Here is a 21,466-nt window from a genome sequence, read left to right as displayed (position 1 = left end):
TCTGTGATCGACATAATGCCTGCAGACTCTGCATGAAATGAAATAAAATTTGGAGAACGATTACTTTACATACCACCCCCTGAAGGCAAACCCAGAACAGTTTAGAATTAAAAGCTCTGTCAGGTTGAGAGCTCAAGTTTCCAGGAGAATTCCCACAGCTTGCTACATTACATTAATGCATGGTGTCACAATGTTACTCAGGATGTTTTTGTCTAGCTTTGGCATTACTGATGTTTTTACAGGCCAGGGTCTGTAGACTTCATTTATGTTCTTTTAGGCATTGCTGTCTTTGTGAAGCGCTTCAAATTGAACAAAGAGGAAAGACTGTCGATGCATTAACACGGCGGTAATTATGAGTTAAACAGATTATGGTAATCCCTGCTCTTAGACAAACACATTAACAAACACATCCTTGCAAACCGAGTAAAGCTGGGCTTCCCAGGTCATCATGAGAAACTGCACTGTGAGAGGAGCGGCGTGGGAAAAGGTTTGTGTAGGGTCTGTGTACCTGCCATTCAGTGGATTCATAATCCTGAAACAAAAATTGAAAACATGATTTGACAACCTGTTTTTTCTATTTGTGTTGGTTCCTACACACAAAGTCTTGTTGATTATCGCTCACTTCCTATATTTCTATTCTCAGTTTCTATTTTTCACAGTTTTGCTTTATTTTTTCCAGTACAGACTGAGTAAATAAACTTCCACGTCCACTATGACTCACAGTAACAGTGCTCTAAAAGCAATCCACTCACACAGCTTCATTTTCCGCTTTTGGGTGCTGTTAGTGCCAGGAATTGAACTCTAAATACACGCAGCAGATTTGATGGAGCACTTTTGCTACTTTTGCTTTTCCTAAATGTAATCAGCAAAAGTTGACAGAACCCGAGACTGGCAGGTAAAATGAGTTACTGCTACATCATCATCCATCACGCTTGTGTCTAATTACCCATAATCAAACGCACCGCAGGCGTCGGCTCGTGCAAAGACGGAACAATTGAGGTGCATCTCAAGGCGCCTTTTAAAAGTAGGTCAAGATCCTCTACAAACCTAATCTGTCCTCTAGCAGTTTGAACCCAAAGCACCTTACAGAACCGGGGGAAGGTTATTTCATATTTTACCTACTGATGTGCCTTTATGTATTAAGTTCAGTATTTTTAATCACGTTGCTTCTCTGAAGTCAGAAGTCATCCAGGACAGCTGGAGGGGAAGTATTTGTTGTCCGGATTGTTTTACTCTGGTGCACTATAGGTCAAGATGACAACCAGCCAAGACGTGTTACTGAGGACCGAGACAAGTAATGCATCATTAGAAGGTGGTGCCATGTTTATTGTAACACTAAAAAACACACTGTGTGCATCCCTATTGTCTGCTCTGCATCCAGTCTCAGTAGCACAGCATTTGGAGGTGCATGTGTTTTAGTAATAGTTGTCGGGTGATTGGCTAATCAACCAAGTTCTCCCTGGACCAGTGTCAAAGCGGCTGCCAGTTGAAATATTTCCTGCTACTCACAATCCGCAGTTTTGTATAATTATAGTCATTCCTCTGTGGATATATGTTGCTCTTTTTAGATCTTTTGCTCGTTTTGGCAGGTGTGAGTTTATAAGACGCGCCTTCGGATAAATGCGTCCAGAGATCGCTCTGATAATTAGTTTGACTCAGGTGATCACAAGGCTGCAGAAATGGAGCCATTCATTTCTCCCAACATCTCGTAGTCAGAGGTGTTGAGATTGAAGTGTGAGTCCTCTTTTTTTCGCCACATCACCCTGACCTAATGGTGCAGAGAGACGCGGGAACCGAATGCTCCCCTCCCTCCGGGCTAACTGGAAGCAGATGCTTGGCTAGTGAGGCTTCCTACCGGCTTGTGTTTATTTTCACAAGCACATTCCTTTTTTCGTCCTCCTCGCGCTGCCTGCTGTGGCTGTCTCTTCGTGCTGGATGTCTGAACAGCTGGAGCCCACAGCTGCTATTGGAGCCTTGAACGAGGGGCCGCTTGGTGGCTTTCTTTGGCCCCGGTCCTCCTGAACCCTTTGACGGCTGGAAATCATTCTGGTGTCACGTTGTCTTAAACAAAGCCCTGGTGGAATGCTGAAGTCTTGTTAGGTTTAGATTTCTTATGGAACCTGCCTCAACTCCTGCTGCGGTTTATAAGTCAGAGTTTGGACTACGAGTCGGTCACCGGGCTCTTCATGTGGCTCAGTTGAAGCTTTCTCAAACTTTGGCTCTGAGCACTGCTGAGTACAAGAAATGGGTAATCTGTGCATCCAGCTGTGGCCCGTTTACAGTGATCCAAATCATTAAAGATGCTGATTTAAGCTTTAGAAACCAAACAGTGTGTTAAGTCCTGGGGAATCCCTGTCTTTAAGGCATTTTTGGTGATAAGATCCACACCATAAATGATTCAGAAACTCATGAATGCTAAAGGCCTCAGGACCTCAGTGACCTTTCAAAGTGGTTTGTGGCTTTAACACATCCTCTCTTCAGTTCACAGCTTTTTATTCTTCTCTTTTGGTCTCTCTGCGTGTTTTCCTCTGAACCAAGGTAAAGGTTTCCCCCCTCAGATGAGTCTGCCAGAGGAAAGTTTTCTGGATGCATGAACTTCAGCTGGGATTCAGATTTGTATCCACGTGTGTGAAGCGTGGCACGAGTCGCAACTTGAAACACTTTCAATGAATTTCCTGGGAAGGGTCCAGTGATCTGCGCAGGAAGATCCTTTACGTCATGCATGCTGTGGGTTTTGTCTTTTCAGCACATTTGACGATTGTAAAATGTTTTGATTTGATTGCAGCACACTATTAGAATTATGGCTGCAAGTAATTCAAATTCATTTTATTTTTTTTATTGATGATGATCATGATCAGAATTGTTTCCTATTAAAGATAAATGATTTAAGCTTCAAAATGTGAACAAATAACACCCCTCAAAAGTGTTTGGGAAGTATTGCACAGCACATGACGCCCAGGTTTGACCCCCACATACAGTTTATGTGGTGTTTATGCTTCTAATCTTGATGTAATGGGCGTCGCCGTGCTGCTGCTGTGTGATTGGCATTGTATTTTTAGCAGAGTGACAGCATGGAAAGGACGAGTGTCATTCTTTGGCTTGTCACGTGGCCTGGAGTTCTAACAGGAATGTCGCACTGTAAACCTCTCCTCCTCTTTACATCTGCTCGCTGAATTGAGGCTTATTAGTGTGTTTTGTACCATGTGACCTTGCATTAAGAAACCCAAGTGCTTCTACTGCAAAATCTCGCAATTTGCAGGAAGTTGCAGGAAACAAGACAGTGGACTCCTTATATGACTGAACTCCTCCTCTCATTTGAATAGATTTAAAATGTTCTATATGTTTCACCAGATTTGTTTTTGCGATCATCTTACAAATGTTACTTTTTTCCTGAATTGATTTATGTCTTCCCACTCTTTTATCCTGAACAGTGCAAAATATCTTAATGTTCTAATTTCTCCACACATTTATCCCATTATAAAATCAATATGTTTGGCTTTTAATAACATTTAATCTGACTGAATAACAATAGAATAACAATAACATGGCTGACATTTTACATTGTGAATATAATTATAATCTTTGATGAATCGGTCAATTAAATTGGAATTCCTCAATAGTTGTCCAGTCAAAGTGAAGGACAATATAGAAAAAATACTTAGTGTAGCTTTAATTTAAATGTCAACTGCAGTACTTACTAGGACTAATGCTCATTTTCCAACCCTTTAATAATAAGCAGCTGTCCAAAATACAACAGAAAATAAGACCTTCCACACTGCACACTCCAGCTAATTGTCTCCTCCATTCATCCACTTAAGCTATCAGAGGAAACAAAACCCACAGCTGATAATTGCTAATAACCACTGTGTCCTTTGTGATGTGGAAAAACATACGACTGTAGCTCGCTCTGGCTGGGTCTGGAGTTAAAAAGTAGCTGAAAAAACACCCGTGAAAAGAATCTATACTTAGTTTGTCTTGATAACATCACGGCTCTAACAGCTCTTTTCATCTGACAGCCGTGATGAGGCGCCTTTTCATCTCCACACCTGATCTATGAGCAAGTGAGATGATGCTTATGTAACAGGCGGGCCGGTGTCATTGGTTTTACCCTACATTAGCATTTAACAAGATAGGTAACCTTAAACACTGCCTCTGCCATATTGCCAACAATATAGTAATAAAACTAAATGCATAACGTCAAGTGGAGTGGAATGCTTGGAGGCAGGAAGTCGGCATTTTCAATTGGGAAATGCAGACATTCCACACAGCATTTGATGACCACAATTTGGTTTTGGGTCAGTGTTGTGTCAGGAAATCCTGTGGTCCCTCTATAAAACCAGCTGAGTTTCCACATGTAAGAATGCTCTCATTTGTATAACTGCTAATACTTTGAAAAAGAGGTGAGCAGATCTTTCTCTACATCCTCTCCTTTGGTGGTTGATGGGTTGTATCTGAGGGTCCCAGAAATATTTAGTCTGTTGAACAGGAAACGGAAAGAAGACTGTGGTCCAGGTGTGCAGCTGTGCAGATGTGTGCTCACTTGTTTGAATGAACTGGCTGATAAGCAGAGGAGAGCTGCTAAAGATGATGGATTAGGACAGAATATGTGACATTAGATCAGGGCTGACGCATTTAATTAGCCCTGTGTGCCATGACTGTCTTCTTATTAGTTTCTCACAGGGTGGAGGTGATGATGTAAGATGCATTTGTAATGTGAGCGCAGCAGCCAGAACACAGTGAACCAGCGTTTCACCATCTGTCTGTCGCTGGAAGTGACAACCAGAGAGGCACGAAATCCCTCGACCCTTCGGGTATGAGCCTGCAGATCATTCCATTATGCCTGTTAACACCAAGCTCAACCCGGATTTATGGAAATGAGAAGTTGTGCCTAAAACAGAGCAGCGCATTAGCTCCAGGCATAGAGACTGATGTATAGCACTGTATCAGATCCGATGTCACACAGGGCTTTACAGACCCACGCATCAACAGATCCCCACACATCCAAAGCTTTCAGCCCACGGGCTTTTGTTTCCTGCAATGGCGCATAGGTGGCAAAGTATCCAACACATCTGAGTGCCCTCTGAGGAGAAGATCCAGCTAAAACCAGAGAATAGGTTGCTGCACTAGCTGTTGTAGCCCTATACTGTTACGCTGCCAATGCAAAGAATAGGCATCACTTTAAAAGCCTTCCCTCTGTCAATCACTGAAAGGCTTTTATTGTGTCGCAGCTGCAATAAGCATTCATCACAAAGGATACTGCGTTTGCTTGTGTGTTAAAAAATGATCAGAATTTTGTGCCTTTTTCTTTGTATATGTTTCATTTTTATGAGGGTGGTTGGCAATTGAAGCAGTGAAATGAAGCACTCCAGCCAGTGATTGAACAGTTTAACCATCAACACGTCATCGATTTAAACAACACCTACTGTACATCTCTGCCGTTCCTCCAAAAACACTTTGTTTGCATGATTGGCTTTGAGTTGGTGTGTGTTTCCATCCATCAATCCATCCATTATCTATCACTGCTTATTTACTAGTCTGTCGCAGGGTCGCTGGAGCCAATTCCAGCGAGGAAGGGGTACAGTACATCGCAGGGCACACATAGACACACAAACAACACTCACTGTCACATCCACAGACAATTTGGAGTCACCAAATTATCCTGCATGTCTTTGAACTGTGGGAGGAAGCCGGAATACTTGCAGAGAACCCACGCAGACATGGGGAGAACATGGAAACTCCACACAGAAAGGCCCTGGTCTCGTACCCACAACCTTCTTCCTGTGAGGCACAAGTGTTAACCGCTGTCCCTAGGTGTGTGTTTAATGGTCAATAAGGGATGTAAATGGAAAGCATATTCAGTATTTTCCATCCAGTTCAGCGTGACATCCTGCTGTTTGGGGTAGAACAGAAGATGCAGACTGTGCACTGTGATGTGGGGAAGACAGATCGCTATTTGGGAGCCAAGGTGACCAAAACAGTAGAGGTCATAAATTCACAAATTGTAATGTGACAATATCTTCTGGCCTCCAGCTTGTGCTACACTTGTTGTTGGCGCAGAGAAGTGCAACAGTTTCCACAGCTAATTGTTTCTGCTCACTGTCTGCCTCCCAATGCACACGTCACATTTGATGCCGGTTTGATCTTGACAGATTTAGCAAGATTGATTGTTTTGAGAGTCTAGAATGGCCTAATTTGTGAATGGAATTTAACTGCTGTTACAGAATTGCTGTGTCCGCTCCAATGCTGTGAACTCAGATGTGTGAGTGCCACCTACTTTTGTCTGATAGAATTAGAACAATCTTGAAGTGTGAATCAATCTTTGGGTATTATAGCATCAACCCCGGCCAGAATGGGCTGTTGGCAGCCTTTTCAACATTTCCAGAGCCAACAGACGCCGGGCTAGCTAACACGCCCTGCTAATTAAGCCTGTCTCCCCACGCCCTCTGACTGCATACGCCTGGAATCACAGACCTCATCCAGTCATATTATTTTGGAATAGATTGTGCATAAACTCTCAGATTCCAAAATGTGCTTGTAATGAAACCGGCTCTTTTGGTTAGACATGTTGTAAATGTTTAAACTGACCCTGTCGTGCTAACATAGAGACATGTTTGAACAATTAGTGTGCCTTTCTTCTGAGAAACGTTTAACATTCCCCATATGTTGTTTGGTTGGTTCAAGTTGGAAAGTCTTATACATGTTGAAATTGTGCTGAATTGTTTATTACATCCACGTGTTCTGCAGGTACAAATTTCTAAATTTTCACTGCCACACCCTGAAGAAAAAGAAACAATCCACCGCAAAATGCCGCAGCTTTTCACGACTTCAGAGTGAATGCACATCTGACGTTTTACATTGAGGGAAAGGAGGGTGAGCGGATGGAGTCCATGTGACTATATTGGTACATTCTTTGCTTTTAACGTATCCATTACCAAACGTTTAATTTCATCAGTTTTTTCCCCCTCAGATATAATTCCTCTTCATGCCGTTAGTTTTGTCCTTGGCCCAAATGTGTGACAGCAGTTTGGTGTCAGCAGCCCCTGATCACAGCAAACATTTTTCATTTGTTATTTTGCGGAAAGAATGTGAAATCCTAGAGTCTGTCTCTAAATCAATGCGGACGTGCTTCTTTGTTTCAGTCTTGTGCTTCTGAAGGTGAAAATGTATTTGTTTGATATTGAGTTTCAGCCTTTGCACAGCTGGAACGTGGCTCTCTGTGGATCCCTGTTGTTCCGCTGTACAAACAAAAGCAAGATAATCACACTGAACTTTGGCTGGTACCTTGGTAAAAACAACACTCATCCACTGAAAGAACTTCATCCCATAGTGAATATTCAAAATGATTCTGCCTCATAGGCTTATCACACATTACGAGTGAAATTTAGATTTAAATGTATGTTTTTTTGTCTGAGCAGTCTGTGAACTGACAGTCTCCGTGTTAAAACAAACCCTCTGGCCTGCAACTGGGTAGAATGTCAAGAGGCAAGGCAATTTCTGTTCTGCACAGCCAGCCACTCAGCTTCCCATTTTAGACCTCAAAACCTTTTGTGCGTTTAAACTTCTTGAGTGTGATAAAATCGCCTTAACGTCTGGACCCTAAATCTCCAGCTGATCATGAAAGTGCATCGTTGTGATTATGTGATACCTCTTCTCCTTACATTTTCCCCTTCTCGTTTCTTAATTCTGCAGGCCTACTTTCTGTAAGATTTATGACCCAATTTGTCATTTGTATTTTACTGCCAAGGCAAAGATGCCATATTCATCTCTCCTTGCCATCTCCACCAAAATAAATCTCCCCCTCTCCCCTCCCCTGTCTCTCTCTTGCTTCGTCTTTGTCTTTCGCCTTCTCCCTCTTTCCTTGCTGTGCAGGTAGTTGACGGTGATGGGAGATGATGGAGGACAAAGGCCCTCGTGTAGCCGACTACTTTGTGGTGGCCGGTCTGACGGACCCCTCCACGCCGCTGGACCAGGAGATCCGCTTCGACGATGTTTGCCACAAGATGGCCAAGCCCAAGGCGCCCGTCACTGATGTGGCAGTGGTGATCCGTTCGCTCGGCGAGGAGGTGCCGCAAGGGTACACCTGCATAGAGACCACGCCCACTGGGCTGTCAGCAGATCTGAACAATGGCGGCCTCATGGCGCCCCAGATCTTTATGTGCTACAGGCGAGGTCGGGACAAGCCACCTCTCACTGACCTCGGGTAAGTAAGACTCTTTTCTGGTGTTACACAGGTCCAACAAATGCTATTTCCTTTATTGCCTTTTCACCAAGTGTGTCAGTAAGAGCAAGTTAACCATTGTTCAACCTGCGTTTATACTGCATGATCAACTGCTTTCATCTTGATAAAATTTCATTGACAAATGAGTTGCACAGTCACATGTACACACGTGCCATCACTCAAATGTCAAATAGCAATAAACAAGCTGAGCAAAAATGAATGAAAGGAAGGATACACACAATAACTCTAACTAGAACCTGTGCAAAGTAATGTTTACATACAATTCAAATGATAAACCTTTGGCACCATTCCGCACCATGATCATCTTCTCTTCTGATTTGTGAAATCAGTACTATTGTATCATGACTCAACAGTTTCCTGCAGTTAATAAATTGATGCATTCAGAGACAGAGACACGGCTATGCTCACCTTTACAGCATCTTTCTTTGTGGCCCCGTGAGACCCAGCAGCTCCATTCCTCTTTGTCTCTGTTCTGCTCAAGGATTGTTTGTCCCGAATTTTCCTTTTCAAAACATTTTGACATTCATGAACTAATGTCCTTGTCATGCTGTGAATAATTTTGCACATGCTGTTCATGTTATAATGTTATCGAAGCATGAATTCTAATCATCTGTTGAAAAGAACAGCTTTTATGGTTTATTACACTGAACAGAAATGTTGCCATCATCAAGCAAAAGCTCTGATTCCAATGTGTTCCGGTACATTCCTTTTTAGTTTAGCTGTTACAATGTGGTTCTTGTAAAAAACAGAGCTGATCCTCCATCTTGTGTTTTTTGGGAGCATTTATGATATTGGACGATATTAAATGACGCATTTGAGCAACAATCACAAATTAACGGCACATTTATGGCCATAAGTGAACTAAAGGCTATTTCTATTCAACAAAGTCATTATTTTTTAATTCTGCTGTGTTTTCATTGTTCAAACCTCAATCACAGCAGCAAGTAGCCAACAATGGGTACAGCAGCCTGACTTGCCAGATTTGCGGGAACTAACTTTGCTTTGTCCAAATTTCACATCCTGATACAGATACAAGATACAGAAACCTGGCAACGCTGTGATGTGGAGTTAAACTGACAAGATTGTTTGAGATCCTTCATACATTTGGAGGGACAATGTCAAATTGATAATGTTGTACCTAAATTTACTCCTATGCTCTGAATGGAAGGATTTGGAGGGTGTTGGTTGAATACTTGTTGCTGGTGGAATTAGGTGCTGACAGTGCTAAGTGGGTTAACACTGACCGCCGACAGATTATCAGGTGGCTCTGTTCCGACAGAGTGGCTGCACTTTACACACTGTATGGCCGAAGAGCTGTGTGGGTGTGTGTACGTATGGTGGATGTCGCTGACAGTCTACATATGCCTGCGTTTCCCCAGGGGATTATAAGTGAGACATAGTATGTATATGCGGTTGTGAGCACTGTGTGTCTTAACATCTGGAGTCAATTAGTTTTACTGCAAATTGCCTTGTCATTTGTCAGTGATGAGTTCATGTTGATGTATGGATTTAGTTGGCTGACTGTCTCGCCTCCACTTCCCCAGCGTACTGTATGAGTGGAAGGAGCGTCTGAAGCAGGGATGCCACCTCATCCAGAGCACACCCTCCGGTCGCTCTGCCAACATCAGCGGCAACTCGTCTCAGAGAATCTACGTCACCTACCGCCGGGCTCCAGAGAGTCAGCCACACGCCTCTCTGGCCGTCACCGATATCTGCATCATTATCCCGTGCAAAGGAGAGACGTCCCCCCACACTTTCTGCAAGGTGGAGAAGAATCTCAACAGCAGCATGGTGAGAGATAAACGTACAACCACAAACTCATCTTGTTTGTTACTGGAGTCCAGCTGTCCTGCAGCTTTACATGAGTCTGTGTCACCAGGAGCAAACAGCAGGTTTTGTCTTCAGTCCATCAAATAGAAACTTAAAGCCCAGGCAACTAAAAGTCCTGAACAAATGAAATGATTTAATGTTTCTCTTTGCACATTTGTGTTGTTGTGTGAATTTCTACCACATTGAAATTAGACAACAGACTCCATCGTGTGACCGTTTTAAAGGAAACCTTCATGTGTTGTAGCCATCTGGAGGTTTTCTTCAGTATTGCAGAACTGAGACTTTAACTGACTTGTGCGTCCACTTTTGTTTGTGGTTTAATGAGTTGTGATTTTTTTTGTTCTCTCAGCATGTTTTTTCTTTTTGGAATCCAAAGCAGAGTCCTTGGGGCTCTACAACCTGTAACATTTAGTAAAATACCTGTCTCTTATTCTCTACATTTTTCACTCTCGCATAATAAAAGAATCTTGTTCTGTCAAATCGTTGCTGTGTCAGCTTGTAGCGCTCTTGGCATTGTTTAGAACAGAAGATATCCCTGAGAAACTGTGGGGCTGCAGAAAGCGAGTGTGTCAGGGAGAGAAGCTGTGGGATGAGGAGAGTCTACTGAGACTTGTGGAGAATTTGAGGCTCAAAATGTGGGATTTTCTCCACTGAACTTTACAAACAGTTAAAACTCAGCAGTAGGAGCTTACTTCAACATCTGAGCCAAAGCCGAAGCTTAATATGCGCATTTCTGTTGCTAGATAAAAACAAAACAAAACAAAAATAACTTGATCCTGATCAGTATTCATCACACCAGTGAAGGATGTACAAGCAGTGGAAGAAAGGAAATCCGTCTAAAAAACCTGTTTAAACTAAACATAGACAACAATAATGAAAATCATTTGATGGAACATGGATTGATGATAATTCAACTTTGCTTTTGTTTTCAGTGGGGTTCATCTGTCTACCTCTGTTATAAGAAGTCTGTGACCAAAACCAACACAGTTGCCTACAAAGCAGGTGAGCCTTCCTAACCCCCAAACACCAGAGAGAACACACAGATCCAAATACCTGATGTGAACCTCTTGATCCCGCGAACACCATGTTGTCAGGAAACACCATCTCTGCTGAACTGATTTGGCCCCTCACAAACATGTTTAGGCTTGTTGAAACATGTGGATGTGTCAGTGTTTGATTGGTGAGGTGAGACCGAATTCTCCCCCTTGAAGCTAAACAATCGCAATTTCCGATTTTTTAGTTTGTTCTAGTGCCGTTTTGAAAGCCTGAAGTGATCATATTGTCATGGGATAAACCTGTTTTCCTAAAATGACAGCTGTCAGAGAGGCGCCATAACGGCAATGAATCATTGTTGGTATCATTGAAAATGAAGCAGTTGTCTAGATTAGAATATTTTCTGAGTGATTAGGACACTCAAAAACCCTTGTTTTTGCCAAATAGGCAGATGCTTAACTTTAGCCCTCTGGGTCCATCTGTCTGTTTCCTCTTTGTTTTCTGTGCATGGAACATTCCCACAAAGAAACGCTGCCTTTTTCTGCCCGTATTGCTTTGAATGGAAGTTGTTCATTGTGAGATGGTGTGAGCACAGAAATCAGGCTTTAGCCATTCAGAACATGCAATTACAAAGTGCCAGATTCCTTCATTCCTGTGGTTGACTTTGGCCCTATTCACTCTCGTACAAACGTGTGCAAGTTGCTATCCGAACATTCATCTAATCTACACGAAACAAGGCAGATTGATGCAGATTACTCATCAGTAGTCGCTGATGTGTAACTGCACCAGCCTTTTGAAGAAACACCAACCTGCATGTATTAGCAGATGTAGCAGAAGTTTCTGAATGTGCCCAAAACAAAACACTGATGCATTGTTCATCCTGTGTGCCCACTGACATGTAGCCAGTGACCTAGTGGCCTAATTCCTCACCACTGAGCATTGTGTTTAGACTGCAACATTGTTTGAATAACTTTGTTTATTGTGGTTGTTGGTTGTTGTGGTTGTGGTGATAAATGGAACTTTTCTCAATCCTTTTTCCGCTCGTCAGAATCAGTTTTGTACACAGGGTTGCTCTTCATCATCATTTAGGGAATGAAATCTTTGTTCATTTTGGTTTTTCTTGACAGGTTTATTCAGCAGATATCCAGAGGAGGACTACGAGTCATTCCCTCTACCCGAGTCAGTCCCTCTCTTCTGCCTTCCCATGGGGGCCACTATCGAGTGCTGGCCGGCTAACACTAAATACTCCCTACCCGTTTTCTCTACCTTCGTCCTGACTGGAGCTTCTGGAGAGAAAGTATGGATATACTGTATCTTTCATTCTGTCTATTTTGTTTCTTACCCTCACAATTATTGTAAATAACATCTCGGTAGCTGCACCATCTTCAAAAATGTCAGGTGACTCTATGAACAGCTCTGCAGGAGGAGGGAAAGTCTCCTAAAAAAGTAAAAAAAAAAAGGAAGCTAATGAGGTATCGATTAAGAAGAAACAGAGATGTGTTGATTTGAACTTCAGGATGTGAGCGACTAGCTGTCACACACCGGAGGCTCAGCAGTGAAATGACCTATTTTTCTGTGTAAGGATAATTTATTGTGTCAATCAGATGCGATGAAGCTGCAGCAGCAGGGAATTCTCAGTGTCGCTGTGATGTACCTGGCGGGTGTGTATCCAACATGTCTGTGGTTTTCAGGTGTACGGTGCTGCCATTCAGTTCTACGAGCCCTTCCCCCTGGAGTGCTTGACTGACTGGCAGCGTTCTCAGCTGGGCCTGCTGAACCCAGATCCACACAAATCCTCTCCCAACGCTTCAGCCACACCTGTCATCCCCCACTCGGTCCACACCAACAAGTGCATCTGCCTGCTCTCACACTGGCCCTTCTTTGACTCTTTCCGCAAGTTCCTCACGTTCCTCTATCGCTACTCCATCTCTGGTCCACACGCCCTGCCCATCGAGAAGTTAGTTCTCCTCTTTTCTCGATTATCTCTCTTTTTACAAAAACAAGCCTGATACACAATGAATGTCTTGTCTGGCTTGTTGCTGCATGTTGCACTGGTCTGTCTCTGGCTCCTCTGGCTGTAGAAATCTCACTTTATATGAGCAACTAAGCTAAACCTAATATTAAGCGTTGGTGTGTTTGATCACTGAACATTTTGTCCCAGCTGTAGCGACACTAGAAACATCTTGCCGTGTGACTGACAGACTGATCACCACAAGTCATGTCTTCCTCATTCTTCTTCTTCCTCCAGGCACATCTCTCATTTTATGCACAAAGTTCCCTTCCCTTCCTCCCAGAGGCCTCGCATCCTGGTTCAAGTGAGTTTAGATGTTAAACTATATCCTCCATTGCATGTGATGATCGCTTGCTATAACACAGCAGGTCTTTTCTGAATATCCTGTGGAGTACTCTTCTCCCCCGTAATGGATAAATGTTGATCTTCTCACAGCTCTCCCCTCATGACAGCCTGATGCTAAGCCAGCCTGTGTCCTCTCACTTACCGCTCAGGTATTTTTTTTTTCTGGTGATATCCGACTCCGACTTAAAATGGGAAGGATACAGGACATTTTGTTACTGTTTGGATTGGCTGCATCATTTCTGATATGATATTTATTTTCAAAGTTTCTCAACCTGTAGCGCAGGACCCTTTATTCTGAGACTGGTGTACTGATGTTTGTTTTCACAGTGGAGGTCGATTCTGCACGCTGCTGCAAAACCTTGGACCGGAGAACGCCATCACCCTGCTGGTGTTTGCAGTCACTGAACACAAGATCTTGGTCCACTCGCTGCGACCTGCCGTGCTGACCAGCGTCACCGAAGCTCTGGTGTCTGTAAGTGACTGTGATCAGCTGGACAAAGGGCTTGCTTATGTCAAAATTAAATCCACAGCATCATCGCTAGTGAATCACTAATATGTAGAAAGTCAAGGAGTTCATTGTTTGTGAGGGAATAACTGGATCCAAGGTTTTCTCTAATTCATTGTTTTCAGAAATGTTGGAAACTGTTTATGCATTTGGAACAACACTGACATTTCGTTATTGTGGACAGTTGCAGAGGGAGGCTCACCTCATTTTTTATCCCTGTTTATCTTCCTCCTCTTTCTTAGATGATCTTCCCATTCCACTGGCCATGTCCATATATCCCCCTTTGTCCCCTGGCACTAGCTGATGTTTTGAGCGCCCCCTGTCCCTTCATCGTAGGAGTGGACTCTCGTTACTTTGACCTGTATGACCCTCCGCCAGATGTCAGCTGTGTGGATCTGGACACAAACACCATCTTTCAGTAAGCAGCCGCGACGGTCACCAGGAATAATCAAACTGAAATAAAGATCATCCCTGTACAGGCGGGGGTTTTTACTCAACTTAATCTCTTTGCAGTGCTATGGTTTCTGTACAATTCTGCTGTGTGTACGGTCAACTACAGGACAGAACTATTTTCCTCCCAGCTTTGGAAAGGCTTTCCTGCCTGCTCATGAGTTCTAAGTTTAGGGACAAGGCTGTTTTATGGAAATGGTTATTTTTGTAGTGTCAGTATCATTTAATAGTATAGGATGTCAGCATGTCAAAAAAAAAGGTTCAAAGCTGGCCAGACGCCTGTTGGGTGGTCTGACCTCTGTCCGTGTTGGTTTAGGCCTCTCTTGAGCAGAGTGTGTCAGTGTTTGTTTCTGCTTTTCCAGCACTGAAGATAAGCGGGCCCTCACGTGGAAGATCCTGCCAAAGAAAGCCTGTAAAAACCTCATGAATGTGCTGAGTAATCTGTACCAACAGCTGATTGATGGTGAGTACTGAGCTGATGTATGAGCTAGTTAAACAAATGATTATACATGTGTCAGTCATTAGTTACCAGTTTTTTTTTTGTGTGGCAAAGCACATATTCAGGGAAATTTGCATACAGCAAATTTTCAGTGGAAAAACTAATTAAAAATCCAGTCTGACCAGACACACGATAAGTTATTTACCTTCTTAAGTATATGAACTGAAGTTTTTCCCAGAGCTTGTTAATCATAATTCATTAGCTACATTGCAGGACATGAATTTATAACCCAGAATTCGATTCTGGGAATTTCACAGTTTACTTTTCTCTTCTTTCCATTTATACATCTAAAAGAAATTTGGCAATTATCATGTCATGTCCTTTCATAATAAGAAGTCTGCGATGCTTCTTTCACAATTGGAAACGTTCTTTACACTGAGGAAGCTGAATATGGTAACTATTGGTATGTCACAAGTTTCTGTGGTGACTTTAAGCCTCATGAATGTCTTGGAAATGCATTGTTTATCATTATTACAAATCCTGTAAAATGAGTATTTAGCCTTAGCGGGTGACATCTTCCTGCCTATGATGTTGAAAATCTCTGGCTTCAGGTCAGTATAAGCCTGATGGGCTTTTGGAGCTCAGCATGAGCGATTCCTCAGAGCTTAGTTGTGGAAAAAGCTTGCACACAGTGGAGCTGGAGATCCAGGAAGCCTTCCTGCGCTTCATGGCAGCCATTTTGAAGGGCTACCGCTCCTTTTTGAGACCCATCACCCAGGCGCCTTCTGAGAAAGCTACAGATGCCAGCTCCCTTTTTGACTTACAAGGTATGTGGACTAATGGCCTCCAGAGCATATATTTAAGCATCTTAAATGGCCCATGAGTCCAATGCAATAACATGATCACTCTTGGTCTAACCTCACCTAAATGCTTATGACCTCAGGGTTTCTAAAGAGTCGTGACCGCTCACACCAGAAGTTCTACTCACTGATGACAAAGACCCAGATGTTCATCAGATTTATTGAGGAGTGCTCCTTCGTCAGCGACAAAGATGCCAGCCTCGCCTTCTTCGATGATTGCGTGGAAAAAGTGAGCTACAGTATACTTATTTTGATCAATTTAATCTATGGAATTAAGATTCAAAGGCTTCCCCTTTCCTCTTTTCTCTACTTGTTCCTCATCACTAATTTCACTCCCCCTTCTGAAGAGGTTCTGGTTCTCAGTAGCCCTCTCAGTATCAGTGTTATGCCCTCTTCATTTTTACTCTCGTTTCTCCTCCTCATCTCTTTCTGCCTCTTCTTTGCAAGCAGCTCTACAGCTCGGAACGGAGTGCAGAGAAAGGAAGCAAGGTAAGCTTCTTCACCATGGCAGCCATTCACCTGCCACGGTGCCATTTTGCATCCAGTGGTTCATTTGGTCCCTGCAAAACAAAGGTATCATACAGGAACCTTTGTCTCAGCTTAATGGGGCAAGAGCCTGCACTGTGGCAGGAGTATAGAATTAGGGCTTTATTGAGAAACACACAGACAGACAGACAGACAGACAGACAGACGATTGATGCTTAAAATACTTATAGATGAATAAAAAATCTAAATACTAGTAATTGACTATCAATAGTATGACAAAGTATGCTTGAGTAAGTAACAACTGGAACTTTTGCTTCAGCTTTGAGCATTGATTCCCATCAACATAGTGACAGCAGTGTAAATGTTTGCTTAGATATAAACTCGGTCACCCTAAACATCTGAAGTTCCCGTCTGTTCTGCAGGATTTGCCTTTTCCAGTCACATGAACCATTCGGCTCTCCTAATGTTTGCTCTCTTCTCCAGGTGGATGGTCATCGCCCAGATGAGGCCAGGCTGATAGAGATCGATGAATCCCATCGAAGCGAGCACACCGTTTTCATCACTCCTCCAGAGCTTCTTCCTCTACCTGGTGGGGAGGAGCATCCACTCTGCTACAGGTAACATTGGTCGTTCTTAAGAAAATGTACCTGTGGAACTGACCCTGACCCTCACTGGGACTGGAGACTCAAAGTCTTTTTGACCAGAATCATTGCTGTTTGTATTCTGCTCGTGTTTTCCTCAAAATTATAAATGCCAACAAAGTTTCATTGTCCATTAAATTTCATTTCCATTATAATTTGTAATTGGCCTCAGCTTTGAAACATTTTCTTGTCCGTCTTTGGCGTTTATGAAAGGGAGGCCATGTTTTTGATTATAACCTTTGATGCGAAGGAGCTCATTTCATGGTAGAAGTATGATCCCACATGATCTCACACTTCATCATTTCATACTAAACTGTTTTTTAAATGTGTAAATAAAAACAGATGTCTTTAGTGTCAGTGTGAATAAAAGCTGTTTCTGCTCTCAGTAATGGGTGTGTGTGTTGTCCCATAGTTACGATGGTTTCCCGGTTTTAAGTTTGGACCTGTTTGACCCTGTGGACGGACTGAAGACACCCTTGTCTCGCCTTGCTGCTCGCCAGAGCTGCCCCAGCAGCCCCGCCCCCATGTTCAGACGCACCAAACAGGTAAGCGTTCAAATAATTTTTGCATTCCGTCATTCAAATGTATGTTGTGATTTAAAGTGACAGCATCACTTCAAGCTTTAACTACAAGTCATTAAACATTTAGGCAAAACAGGAGGAGGAGTTTTTAGTTTTTTCACATTATTTTAGAAGATTCTATTCTACCTTTTGGTTATTATTTGTCTACATCAATATTATTGAGTGAGACATACAGTATATGTGATATCACCTATTTGATCCACAGGAAATCAAATCAGCGCAGAAGATAGCCAAGAAGTCCTCATCCATCCCCCAGCTTTGGTCCAAGTGTCTCCTCCGTCACTGTTATGGCCTGTGGTTCATCTGCCTGCCAGCTTACGTGAAGGTTTGCCATTCAAAGGTTCGAGCCCTGCGCACCGCCTACGACGTCCTCAGGAAGATGCAGTCCAAAAAGCTGCAGCCCCCTGATGAGGTACAACCATACAGACATCTCCCTAATGAATTCATTCTTTCTCATGATTGTTTGACTTTTTGTAAATAAGCATAGTTGCTGCAATAGTTTACTGACTCTAGTTTGCTCTCATTTTAAGTTTGTTGATAGATATGTTCTTCTCTCTCCTCTTTCACCTCTGTCATCTGGTCCCTCTGTCTCCTCTGTCTCCCCTGTGTTCTTCAGGTCTGCTACAGGGTGCTGATGCAGCTGTGTGGACAGTATGGACAGCCTGTCCTGGCAGTCAGAGTCCTCTTTGAGATGAAGAAGGCAGGAGTCCACCCCAATGCCATCACATATGGATACTACAACAAGGTACATGGACATACCTTCCCATAATAGGACGTGATGTAATTCTGTACTTTACTAGAAAGAGAACATCCCAAATACTGGCAAGTCACTGTATCTGGGATGTGTAAATGTGATATTATTGTCAGGTCTGAAGGATCTATGCTAACATTGTATTTCAGCCCACTATACACCCCAAGGTGATCCTCAGGAATATTAAAGTTTATTCTTTCCTTCATCTCATCATTGTTGTCTCCGCCTCCTCCTCTTCCTTGTTGTCCTCCCCCTCCTGTGTGTTTGGTCTGTCTCCTCATGTCCAGGCCGTTTTGGAGAGCACGTGGCCCTCAAGTACTAGAGGAGGTTACTTCCTTTGGATGAAGCTGAGAAATGTAATTCTTGGTGTGGCCCAGTTTAAACAAGCACTTCGGAAACACGTCCCCCTCATCCAGAGCCCCCTGTCGGGTACGTGATCACCTGGCTGTTTGTGTGAGGAAGAGAAATAACTGCCTGTGCTATAGTTTGCTGATGAAGACGGCACCTGAGACCTGCACATTTGTTAAACCTGAAGTCTTTTTTTGTATCTATAGTTATCCATCTATAGTTAAAACAAGGCAGATACTTTCCTTTCTTCATACGTATAATATTTACTCACTAAACTCAAAACTTTATCTAAGTGTGATGGAATGACTTTATTAAAATACTAGCGTAATGTTTTTTGTCTGATGCTAATACCACTTAAGATTGCACAAAACTTCACTTCATTTTGTGCTGTTGTCTTTATAACCTGTTAAGTTGTGTCTTAAAATCCCACATAGAAAATGATAAGATCCACTTATCCACACATACGTAGAGTTATAGTGTGGTACTCAGAGGAGCATTTTCTTTGCGCCCATCCAGCGTTAACAGCTCCTTGTGTTTAAGCAGATTGCAGCGACGTGGATGCTGTGAGCCACAGCAGCCTGGATAGTTCTGCCGACACTCACCTGGCCGAGCAGGGGCCCTACGCTGCCGACTCCATCAAAGTAGACGCCACTGATGACAGATCTAGCACAGGTACACACAAAATAGTTACAGCTGGACTCTTCTTTCACTGGCATCTGTCTTCTACATATTTTTTCCTTCCCACTGACATATTTGCTCATTTCTTCCTTTCTTCCACATTTGACCCACTCATGGACTGGCCTCTCACTCATTTTCCCGCTATGTCTTAAACCTCCCATCCGTTGCCTGCCTGTTTCCTTTACGTTTGTTTTCCACACTTGTCTTTCCCTGGGTTTTGCGGCCATTGTTTTTGCTCTGTCCCTGACCCCGCCTTTCACTCTGGCCCCGCCTGTGTCGCCCTTGCATGTAGTCGGCCATGGGGGCGACAGCGTGGGCCACAAGGGCCTCAGGGTCCATGCACGCTGTGGGTTCTCTGAGTTCAGTGTAACTGCCGTCCACCCAGGTAAAGCTCTCTGTCAATCTGCCTGAGCTCTGTCTGTCTCTGTGTCCATCTGCTGGAGCTTATTGATACAACTCATATGATCTACCAACCTGCTGGGTTAATCTAACAACAGATTTTAATTTGATAGTTACAGTAACAAAGACACATATATACAATGACAGCAAAAGTAAAGGTAACAGTACATTTTAAACAACAAAATGTTCACCTTGTTATTATAACTAGCTATAATACAATAAATGATGAAAATAAATTTACTAAAAACATGTACTGTAAACTCTATCATCGAGTGTCCTTCAAATTTATGTACAATTACAATCAAGCCCACCAATCAGCCGAGCTCCGTTGTTCACACTTTTCTCGCTTTGTTGAAATTTTCTGACTCTTTTAGCCCTTTCATCACCACCGTCATCATTATCTTCTCTATTTTCTCCCATCTGAGGAACACGTGATCTCGCCCCTTTGTTTAAACGGCACATCTGGCTCTCCTTCGCCCTTGTCTCACTTCTCACACTCACTTCTTGCTTCAACGCCAACTGATTTGTCAGTGTCAATTAGGGAGAGTAATTACCCAGAGGCACATTCTTTTTGATGAGGGAAATTATTTTAATCAGGGGTACTGCACCTCTGCAGGAGACTTTAGTCTGTGTGCAGGAGGAAACAACAGCTCACAGCACAGCAGGGGAGTGAGACGGCTCATTGAGTCTTGGCACGAGTTGTGACATATGTTGTAGATCTTTCCTCTTTCACACCTTGCATTAAGATTAGATTGATGTGAGAGTAAGGAAAAGTTATGTGGGCAATGATGAGACTTGCAATTACACGATACACTCAATGTCTGGATTCTGTCTGGATTGTTATCATTACTCTTCCCATGACCATCCTTGCTGCATGGACGATCTCCAGACTTTTTTGAAAATAATTTGAAGTTAAGTCTGTTTAGTTGGAGGTACAGCAAGTTACAACATCAAATTTAAAATTGTCGGCAGATGTTATTTCATAAATGTGCGCCAGTTAGACACATCACATTTGATTGACTCTTTTCAATTGTTTTCATAGTCAGCTTCATTATCAGTTATTGTCCCTCCATGCCTATGCATATCTGCATGTCCTGGGGGCATTCAGCTGTTAGCTGTCTTTGTCTCTCCACAACACGGCCACCTATTTGTGTGTGTGAAAAGCGTCAAAGGATTCAGTTTTGCTCTAGGTATTGTGAAAATTGACTTAATTTTGATTCCTGAACAGTTTGTGAGTGGAAATGGAGGGAGCAGATACATTGTCAGGAATGTGACACAGTACACCTTCATGTTCTGTGTTAATCAGTGCCATTATTATGTAATTGTTTCTTTCCCTCCCTTCTGTCATGTCTTTCTCTCTTTGTTCCCAGGAGATCACTCAGACTTGGGTTATAATTCGCTGTCCAAAGAAGAGGTCCGGAGAGGAGACCCCGGCACTCGGGACTGTGTCCCTGACAAAGACGAGAGGAAGGAGAGCGACTGCAGCTCCTGTCAGTAGACTAACTGAAATCACCTGATAACTTTGTCTCCTGTCTAAAAATTGATAGCTCTGTGGCCTTGGAACCGCATGGGATTTGTCCTCCTCATTCTTTTTGTTTTCTCATGCACATCAAAGCATCTTCGTCATGTGTCATTCAGTGTGTTCACAGTAAAAGAACCCCCAAAACATTTATTTTATGTTTGTGTGTGTGTATAGTGTCAGAAACGGAGAGCGCTAAAGGAAGTAGAGATTGCCTCCCACAGCTGGATATGGAGGCCCAATCCTCGTTCAAGCGGCATGGCATTGTTCGCAGTGGCTGTCTCTATAACGATACTAAACCAAAGAACTCCAGCTCAGGTAAACACTCACCCCACAATGTCAACTTCATGTGTAGTTGACATGATTGAATATTTAAATTTTTCACTGTTTT

General features: G+C 43.0%; 1 protein-coding gene across 3 annotated transcripts in view; it reads left to right on the top strand.

The window, feature by feature from the left end:
* Positions 1-21,466, top strand: part of LOC142996002 (C-myc promoter-binding protein-like) — a 36,556-nt gene that overhangs the window by 3,076 nt on the left and 12,014 nt on the right. For 2 of the 3 annotated variants that reach the window (XM_076146870.1, XM_076146871.1), the window contains exons 2-22: positions 7,870-8,200; positions 9,784-10,030; positions 11,002-11,071; positions 12,190-12,359; positions 12,754-13,019; positions 13,311-13,377; positions 13,509-13,567; positions 13,746-13,890; positions 14,166-14,341; positions 14,736-14,836; positions 15,424-15,639; positions 15,756-15,901; positions 16,123-16,161; positions 16,642-16,775; positions 17,212-17,344; positions 17,586-17,792; positions 17,997-18,125; positions 18,419-18,560; positions 19,023-19,151; positions 20,927-21,046; positions 21,253-21,393. In XM_076146870.1, the coding sequence (XP_076002985.1) occupies positions 7,890-8,200; positions 9,784-10,030; positions 11,002-11,071; positions 12,190-12,359; positions 12,754-13,019; positions 13,311-13,377; positions 13,509-13,567; positions 13,746-13,890; positions 14,166-14,341; positions 14,736-14,836; positions 15,424-15,639; positions 15,756-15,901; positions 16,123-16,161; positions 16,642-16,775; positions 17,212-17,344; positions 17,586-17,792; positions 17,997-18,125; positions 18,419-18,560; positions 19,023-19,151; positions 20,927-21,046; positions 21,253-21,393 (3,148 nt within the window). In that variant the 5' untranslated portion in view covers positions 7,870-7,889. The remainder of the gene's footprint in view (positions 1-7,869; positions 8,201-9,783; positions 10,031-11,001; positions 11,072-12,189; positions 12,360-12,753; positions 13,020-13,310; positions 13,378-13,508; positions 13,568-13,745; positions 13,891-14,165; positions 14,342-14,735; positions 14,837-15,423; positions 15,640-15,755; positions 15,902-16,122; positions 16,162-16,641; positions 16,776-17,211; positions 17,345-17,585; positions 17,793-17,996; positions 18,126-18,418; positions 18,561-19,022; positions 19,152-20,926; positions 21,047-21,252; positions 21,394-21,466) is intronic. The other variant, XM_076146872.1, reaches the window with a different exon arrangement.

Source organism: Genypterus blacodes, unplaced genomic scaffold (genome assembly GCF_046128005.1).
Source record: "Genypterus blacodes isolate CSIRO-AG114 ecotype Tasmania unplaced genomic scaffold, CSIRO-AGI_Gbla_v1 ptg000036l_1, whole genome shotgun sequence".
NCBI classification, from domain to species: Eukaryota; Metazoa; Chordata; class Actinopteri; order Ophidiiformes; family Ophidiidae; genus Genypterus; species Genypterus blacodes.
The sequence above is the reverse complement of the archived record's forward strand: the minus strand, read 5'-3'. Positions and strand labels throughout refer to the sequence as shown.